This window comes from Lepus europaeus, chromosome 23, assembly GCF_033115175.1.
Source record: "Lepus europaeus isolate LE1 chromosome 23, mLepTim1.pri, whole genome shotgun sequence".
NCBI classification, from domain to species: Eukaryota; Metazoa; Chordata; class Mammalia; order Lagomorpha; family Leporidae; genus Lepus; species Lepus europaeus.
The window spans coordinates 26,550,545-26,559,231 of NC_084849.1; the positions used below are offsets into that span (position 1 = coordinate 26,550,545).

At 58.9% G+C, this 8,687-nt stretch overlaps 1 protein-coding gene across 1 annotated transcript; it reads right to left on the reverse strand.

Annotated features, from left to right (window-relative positions):
* Nucleotides 1-1,186: 1,186 nt before the first annotated feature.
* On the reverse strand, nucleotides 1,187-7,556 carry LOC133751882 (glutathione S-transferase theta-3-like). The gene is made up of 5 exons (XM_062182072.1): nucleotides 7,322-7,556; nucleotides 5,166-5,253; nucleotides 4,121-4,271; nucleotides 1,878-2,054; nucleotides 1,187-1,573 (listed from the first exon to the last, which is right to left on the reverse strand). Exons 1-5 carry the CDS (start codon nucleotides 7,431-7,433, stop codon nucleotides 1,379-1,381), a joined length of 723 nt encoding a protein of 240 aa, XP_062038056.1. The 5' UTR covers nucleotides 7,434-7,556; the 3' UTR covers nucleotides 1,187-1,378.
* Nucleotides 7,557-8,687: the final 1,131 nt, after the last annotated feature.

The window sequence follows — 8,687 nt, forward strand, 5'->3', positions numbered from 1 at the left end:
CCGATTGGCTGGCGCCCAAGCTACACCTGCGCCTCTGCAGACAAGGGAAACTTGCGTTGGCTCTGATTTCCGAAAATCCCTTCCTACCTGAGCCGGTCAAGTGCAACTGCACCCGCAAGTAGAGGGCTCCGCCCACCCCGCTCCAGCCCTGTAGGTGGGGATTTCCCGTCCCGTGGTCTCCACGTTCTAGCTCATGGTGGAGGTGTGACACCCACAGCACACACACAAGCATACCCTCTGGGGGCTTTCTTCGGACTGGACCCCAGTAACCATCACCCCGGAGGCTTAAAAATTTCCCCAACCGGTTGCCATGTGCTTTTCTGGAGCAATCAGGAAACCTGGCGACACCTACAGGTGCAGTTGGAGCTGGGCAAGACCCCTGGTGGAATTGCACCTCCACCGGGTCCCCAAGACACCTCTTTCTTAGTCTCTTGTGGCAACAGTGAACCATTGAGACTGTGGTAATCTGCTGGCCACACCTAAGTCTTACCAGTGTTGGAACGTCTGTCCATCGTAAATATCAAACATCCATAAATGTGCCCACGTGTGACTTCAGTTACATGCATTAAACTCCCCACAAGCGTGCATATTCAAGGGGCTTCCTGCCATAGCCCCGCCTGTCCTGTTAGCAGTTAGCTTATCCCATGATTCATGTATCAGAAGGTCTGGGACACAGGACACGGAGGTGGGCTGTGACAGCCTGCAGGTGGCAAGTCTGGAGAAGCCAAGGTCGGGGTGAGGACTGGGCATGGGCCAGCCGGGCTGCTCCACTGCACCTGCAGGACCAGGGATTGTCTTCCCTGGTGGGCGGAGTCAGACCCAGCTGACCAAGTCAGCCCTGATCAGACACCTCTTCCCTGACTCAGCCAACATCTGTGACTTGTGCTCCACCCAGGGGCTCCCTGTCAGGACTGAAGTCGGGAAACACAAGAGCTGAGGAGCCCAGAGGGGTCACCTGGCCTCGCCTGGGGCTGTGCAGGTCAGGGAAGTCACCCCAGAAAGAGCACCAGGCTAAGATAACGAAGAGGGGGCCTGCATGATTGGAGGCCACAAGGCCAAGGTGGGAGGTGGGATCGGGGTCGGACGTCTGAGACGTGTGAGGTCTGCAAGGCCCCCAGTGCAGAGTTCAACACCTTGAACTTGAGCCTCCAGGCGAGGAGAAACCAAGGCAAGTTTCCAATGGACATCAGCCGAATCAGTGTTTATTCAAGCTCGTTCCAGAGGTGACCCAGAGGTCCAATGGAAGGAAGGGTGACAGTGGGTGGGTGACAAAAGGTGCACACAGACCCGATGGCCATGGGAAATTGGGGCACAGAGCATTGGCAGTGTTCTGCCTACAGCCGGGGACATCGCGGCTCCGCCGGGCAGGGCCTCCCACTCACTGCAGCAACACCTGCAGTAAGGGCCCCAGCTTTTCCTTCACGGCCGGTTCTGCCGGGGGTATGTCCTTGGCCTTCATGATCACCGCGTGGGCCTCCCAGAAGAGATCCTTCCCCACCGCAGCCTCCACACGCTGGCGCCACGCAGCCAGTTTCGGGCGGCTTTCGAAGACGCGACAGCCGGCGCTGACGGGCTGTGGCGAGACGGTGCAGGGAAGAAGGGGTGAGGCCAAATCGCAGGCTTCCCGATCTGCTTGGTGGATTCCCAGATGGAACTGTCCCCCCCACCACGCTGGTGGGATGGGCCCCTCAGGGAGGGGTGTTCAGACCCATTTTATAGACGAGGAGACTGATAATTACAGGGGAGGGAGGTATCTCATCCAGGATCTCACAGCCAGAGAGACACAGCAACAAGACCTAAGACTTCGGCACCGTCCCGCGACAACTCAAACCCCGGGAGCGGCCACCTCCCTGCACCCCCACCCCCGTGTCACTCACATGCATCAGCTCTGTGATGGCCACCAAGTCAGCCACGGAGATTTGGGGACCAGCAAGGAAGGGTTGGTCCCGCAGGAACTTGTCCTCAAGCAGCTGCAGGCACCTGTCCAGCTCAGCCAACGTGGCCGCCAACGTCTCAGGGGGCACAGCTTGGCCCAGGAACACAGGGAACAGCAGCTGGTGGGCCGGCAGGTGCAGGGAGGGCCAGCGTCAGATCCCAGCCCACGCTGGGTCCCACCCTCATCCTGTCCATCACTCTCTGGGTTTCTCCTTGGCCACCAGCAGCCCTTGTCTCCTACCCAGACAGGGACCGCCCACCACCCCCCCCCAACATACAGGGCACCCAGTGGGCTCCTTCTGCAATCTCATCCTGCCCGTCCTCCTCCTGCAGGAAACCCTCCAAGGTTCCCCACTACCCTGACACAACACCCACCCCCAACTGCGTGAGCTGCTCTCTCCCCACTCCCACTGCACCCTGGGCTCCTCAACTGGGAATGGGGTGCATTCCTGCTGCCACTCCAGGATCCACTTAAGGTGCAGGTTCCTAATCAGTAGGAGGCTGGGTGGGGCCTGGCACTCTGCATTTCCAACAACTCCCTGGTGACACCGACGCTCCTGGTCCCTCACCCTGACTTTGAGTAGCGAAGATCTCCCCTCCCTCTGCTCGTCTTCTCTCCATTCTGCCCTCAAATGCCCCAGGCTTCCACTCCCACCGGCTTGAGGGGCCTCTGCTCCTGGCTCCCACAGAGGCTTGAGGTAGAAGCTCAAGTTTAAAGTCCTGGTAACCCACTAGCTGCTGTGTGCCCCCCAGCCCCCCAGAACAGACTGCCTGCACAGGGCACGAACATGCATGCCCACCCTGCTCCCTCACACTCACAGGGCACACACTGTGTCCCAGGAACTACGTGAGTGCTATGCAAATATTAATTCAGAGCACGCAGCTCAGACATGTGCACGTTACGTAATAGAGACAGCAGGTGTGTGCTGCGTTGCTGTGTGCACACTGGAGCGCTGCTGAAATTAAACACGGTTTTACCACTAATGACCATGTCTCTCTGACTTTCAATTAAGCCCCTGCTGAGTTCCTTGGCCCTTTTTTTTTTTTTCCTAGTACAAAAAAAGTCTGACGGGTTTCCAAAAGTATCGCAAAGAATGTCACTTTGGGTGTGTTATGGCACTGCCGGTTAGGCTGGTTACAGTCCCGGCTGCTCCACTTCCAAGAGCCAGGTCCCTGGGAAAGCAGCAGCAGATGGCCCAAGTGCTTGGGGCCCTGACACCCAAGACACCAGAATGGACTTTGGCCAGATCCAGCCCTGGCCATTGCAGCCATTCGGGGAATGAACAAATGGATGGGAGGTCTGTCTCTCTCTCTCTCTTTCTCTTTCTCTCTCTGCCTTTGAAATAAATCTTTATTTTTTAAAGGCATATTTCTCACATATCTTTACTAATTCCCAGTGTTTTGCTTGTTTTAATTTAAATCCTTTTTTCCCCTGTAGATATAATACATATTAGTGTTTTCTTTGTTCTCTCTCTTTTTTAAAAAAAAATTTTATTTATTTTATTGAAAGAGTTAGAGAAAAAGACAGAGAGAGAATCTTCTACCCGTTGGTTCACTCCCCAAATGGCTGCTGCGGCCAGAGCTGGTCCATCTGAAGCCAGGAGCCAGGAGCTTCTTCCTGGTCTCCCATGTGGGTGCAGGGGCCCAAGGACTTGGGCCCCCCTCCACTGATTTCCCAGGTGCATTAGCAGGGAGCTGGATCAGAAGTGGAGCAGCCGGGACCCGAACCCGTGCCCATATGGGATGCCCCGGCTGCAGGCAGTGACTTAACCCTCTGTGCCGCAGCACCGGCCCCTGCTGAGTTCCTCCAGTATTTCTGGGCTGGGACTGTCGTCCTTGCACACCCAGACATCAGACAGGCATTGGCTGCAAGTCCCCGCATTCCTTCCTAGTTTATTGCTTTCAGTCCGCAGCCTCCCATCCGGGGACTATATGTGTAGCAAGGTGAGGAGTTTTGTTTTGCTTTTTTTTGTTTGTTTGTTTTCATCTTCCCCAAAGAGCCACACCCCCAGACACCCTGGAGTGTGCAGACAGGCCCCGGGGGGTTAACCGCTGAGAGCTCAGGATGGATGGCTCACTAGGCAAATCACCCCTGTCTGTTGGGCTGGGCGGGTTCTGGGATCTCAGGATTTGTTGTCCTAAGGTCTCGGGTCTCCCGGAGGTGCTCCTGGCCCCCAAGGCTCACCTTCTGCCACATGGCCCTGGTGCAGCAACTTCTCAGGGCGGTGTGCTGCCACGACAGGTACTCATCCACACGGGCGCGGGCCTGCAGGTCCTGGGGGTACCAGTGGTCAGGGGCCTTGTACTTGCGGCTCAGATACAGAAGGATGGCCACACTGGGGCGGCGGCAGGGGTGGGGTGGGGGGACAAGGCAGGGGTGCAGGACAAGCCTGGGTCAATGTTCAGCAATTTTGTGTGTGTGTGGGGGGGTGTTTTCACAATTGCCATGGGAGGCTCAGAGAGGGTAGGCAACTGCCCAGGCTCACACAGCTCAACCTTGGGGCCATCCCCATCATCTGAACTTGAGTGCCAAAGTGCGACACAAAACGACATGTCTTTCAAAAAGATCTGAGGCTCAGGGAAGGCTTCCAGGAAGAGAGGGCAGCCAGTGTGAGCCTGGGGGCACAAGCACAACTTGGATTCCACTCCCCACCACATCGGCCAAGCATGGACAGAGCAAGAAGCGAGGACAGCTGGCCCCTCACGCTCTCCTGGGGCTGGGGGAAGGCTTCCAGGTGACATTCAGACATTGCTTCACACCCCCATCCACCTGCCCGAACCCTCTAGCCCCCTCCACCAGGAAGTCCTCCACGGCTTCCTGTCTTAACTTCTCCCCCACTCTCAGCTCCAGATCCTCTGTGACTACCGGCTTCTCCAGCAAGCCCCCGATCCAGGGCAGCTGAGAGCCTGCTGCGGTGGGTGTGAGATACAGCACCTCCCCTGCCCTCCAAGGGCAGGGCCGGCCGTGGAGAGGCCCAGGAGCAGCCTGGGCCCTGGGGCCCTGTGCAAGCCCCTCCCCTCTCTTGGCCTCAGCTTCCCCAACTGCAGCATGCTGGTGTGGAGTGGAGAGGTACCAGGCCTTCAGCAGCTCTACTCCCAGCCTGGGAACCTCTGTCTGCTCAGCTCACTGTCCACCCTGGGCTGGCCTAGGTGCTCAGGGCACATCCGCTGGGATGGAAACTGTCAACCGTGGGCCACAGCTGGCCGACTGGACCCCGGGGACCCGTTACCTCTCAGCCAAGGTGAAGTCTCCATCCTTCAAGGCCGGCACCTTCCTCAGGGGGTTCACTTGGGTAAAGGACTCAGTGTAGTGCTGGCCTGTGGGACAGACCAGAGAGGGGAGGCAGGAGAGGGGTGCTGAACCTGCTGAGGTCTCTCCCTCCCCCTACTCCTAAACCCAGCACCAGCTTTCCGAAGGCCTTACCTGGGAAGAAATCAACCAATCGGACCCACAGATCCGACCCCACTACAGGACCATCTTCCCTTTGTCCATGCCCTTGGACCCCTTGTCAGAACTCCAGCCTCCTTGGGACTCAAAGCCTGCCCAACCTGACCCATCTCTCATCCCAAGTGGGGACTCGGGCCCTTCTGAGCAGGCTGGGTGACTTGAATGCCCCCTGCCCCGCCCCGAGCCAGCTCCTGCCACCCCTGCCTGCTTAGGCTCTCAGTCTAACCTTGCTCTCACCAAGAACACCCGTCCATGCCCCCCCCCCCCAGCCACGCAGACTCCCACAGCTCGGCTCACGTCTTCCTTCCCTGGGCCAGACCCTCACAGCCCCCTCCCCGTGAGGGTTCTCAGGTCTGACTCACTTGCACACCACAGCCACAGCCCCACAGCCCAGAGGTGTGCTGCCGAGTTTGCTGGGTGCCTGGTTAACGTGTGGGGAGGCAGGGGGGCCGCCGTCCAGCCAGGCTCCAGCCTCGCCTTGGGCCTTCTTGTAGCGTCGTTCTCCCTCTACTGGATGGGCACAGTCAACCCTGCCCATTCTTCCTTCAGCCACTGTCTCTGGGGGCAGGTGTCGCGGCGCTGCGGGTTAATCTGCCACTTGGCATGTGTGCAGCCCTTGTGGGCGCAGCAGCTGGAGTCCCGGCTACTCCACACTTCCCATCCAGCTTCCTGCTAATGCGTCTGGGAGGCAGTGGATGATGGCCCAAGTACCTGGGTTCCTACCACCCACGTGGGAGACGCAGACGGAGCTCCCGGCTCCTGGCTTTGGCCTGGCCCAGCGCTGCCTGTTGTGGGCATTTGGGGAGTGAACCAGTGGATACAAGATCTCTCTCTCTCTCTCTCTCCCTGTCACTCTGCCTTTTAAATAAGTAAATTTTTTAAATGTTTACTTATTTATTTGAAAGGCAGAGTGATAGAGAGGCAGAGGTGGGGAGGGGGAGGGGTCTTCCATCTGCTGGTTCACTCCCCAGATGGCCGCAACAGTCGGAGCTGGGCCAGGCCAAAGCCAGGAGCCAGGAGTTTCTTCCGGGTCTCCCACATTGGTTCAGAGGCCAAAGGACTTGAGCCATCTTCTACTGCTTTCCCAGGCACATTAGCAGAGAGCTGGATTGGACTCAAACTGGCACCCATATAGGATGCCGGCACTGCAGCCAGCAGCTTTACCCACTACGCCACAGCACCAACCCTTAAATAAATAAATCTTAAGAAACAGAAAATAATAGAAAGGAAAAGAAAGAAAGAAAACGCCTCTGTGTCCAGCTGCCGTCCCATGACGGGTACCCCAAGCTGGGGGTACCAAAGGCAGCAGGTGTAAGGGTTCCTCGGAGCAGGGCTGCCCTCTGGCCTCCCCAAGGGCTCCTGGCCATGGTGCCTGTCCTAGGGTGCAGCTGTAGCCCTGTTTCCTCCCCTAGACTCTGCTCCAGCTGCGTCTTTCCGGGCCAGCCAGACCTCTGAACACTGCCTCTCAGATGAAGGTGCTGACCTCCCTCCAGCTGAGTAAGAGCCGCCACGGGCAACCAGAGGCAGGAAAAAGCAAACGCAGAAGAATGGCAAGGAAGGCAGACAAGCAAAGAGGAGCTAGGCAGAGGTAGGCAGGACCCAGAGGCAGGGGTCAGATCCAGGAAGAGTAACCCTCTGCAGGTGGATGCCCAGAGGCAGGGGACGGAGGCTACTCCTGGTAGAAGATGAGGAGGCGGCTCTGCTCCTTGCTCCTCCCCTCCCCCCCACCCCGAGCTGCCCGGCTCCCTTCCGTCCTATACTTTTTGCGGCAAACATCAGGACCCTTTGAAAATACACCGCTGCTAACTGATGCAACGGCTTCCACGCTGCGGAGTCTGGCACTTCCCAGCTGCCTGCACAGCCGGCCCGGCCGAGCCCCGCAGTCCGGACAGGCGGCTCCGACTCCCCAGCCTGCTCCGGCCCACCGGCCTGGCCCACCTTTGAGCACCTCCACGGGGCACAGCTGGAAGGGGATCCCGTTTTTCTTGGCGAAGATGTAGACGGCGCGGCAGGGCTGGGACATCAGGTCCAGGTAGAGCTCCAGGCCCATGGCGGAGGGCAGCGGACAGCCCTAGGAGGCCGGCCTGGCGGCGGGGGCAGCAGGCTGCGGGCACTGGAGCGGGACCGGGAACGGTGCGGGCAGGAACGGCTGGGACTCTGGAGCTCACAGCTGTGCGCACAGCCCAGGGGACCCGAGGTCCGGCCACGCCCTCCGCGCCCATTGGATGGCTCTGCAGAACTTGGAGCCAATCAGCGGCGCCCTCGCTCTCAGAGTCCGGGCTGCGGGCATCTTTCCAGGCAGGGTAGGGCTCCCCAAGGCTCCGGTTCCCCGCCTCCGGCTGCCAAGTCACGCGCACTTCCAGGGGGTTTGGGGTGGGAAGGCCTCTGCTGGCTAGGGGCGCTGCTATGGCCCAAGCCCCTCCTCCCACCCAAGGCCAGGGCAGAGGAGGGGGGCCAGTACTTGTCGAAGCTGTCAAGGCACAACTTGGGGCACCCTCATCTCACAGGGTCTGGGTTCTTTGCTTCCCATTCAGCTTCCTACTAATGGGAGCCCTGGGAGGCAGCGGCTGATGGCCCAAGGACCACTTGCATCGAAGGTAGAATCCCTGGTTCTGCTCTTAGCCTGGGCCTGGCCCAGCCCTGGCTGCTGTGGGCATTTGTGGAGAGAACCAGCGGATGGATGATCTCTCTGTCTCTGTCTTTCCCTACCTCCGTCTTCTCTCTGCCTTTCAAATGCAACAAAAATACATGTTGTTTTTAAACCGGAGGCGAGGGGGAGAAAGGAGGGGCAGCAGCTTCCCCACCCAGTGCCTGGGCCCAGCGCCCAGGGAGGAGGCTGGGCAGGTAGTCTGGCCCTGCGCCCGCCGCTCACACCCTGGGAAGGAATGATCCCCTCCTCCTCAAGCTCTGGACTTCTATCTCTCCCACTCTAGCGAACGTGTCCCCTGGAAAGCCACAGGCCCCATGGGGCAGATCCTCTGGCCTGCAGCAGTGGCTGGGATTGGACAGAACGTCCCCTCCCCGTTTGCAGGGCCAAGTCTCTCCAGCTGCAGTTCCGGATCCTGAGGCCTGCGGCCATGACACTCCTATCCCCACCCTGCCTCCATTTCTCTTGGGGTGAGAAGATCTTGTCCCCTGACTCAGGATTGCACGAAAGCCCCTTGATTTAAAGGACAGGTGGTTAGAAAACTTGAGGCTAGCTTTGCTGGTCTGATCCCAGGATCCTCCCCTAAGGAAGCTCCGTCCCCACCCCACTCCCAATACCACCCACTCCCCAGGCTAGTGCTGCCACTCACTCCAACCA

Excerpts from the sequence above, each read along its gene's own strand:
- LOC133751882 (XM_062182072.1), bottom strand. The coding sequence starts at position 7,433 with ATGGGCCTGGAGCTCTACCTGGACCTGATGTCCCAGCCCTGCCGCGCC. Across the intron at positions 4,272-5,165 it reads GACTTCACCTTGGCTGAGAG|TGTGGCCATCCTTCTGTATC; the intron begins GTAACGGGTCCC and ends CCGCCGCCCCAG. Across the intron at positions 2,055-4,120 it reads CCAGGGCCATGTGGCAGAAG|CTGCTGTTCCCTGTGTTCCT; the intron begins GTGAGCCTTGGG and ends CCGGCCCACCAG.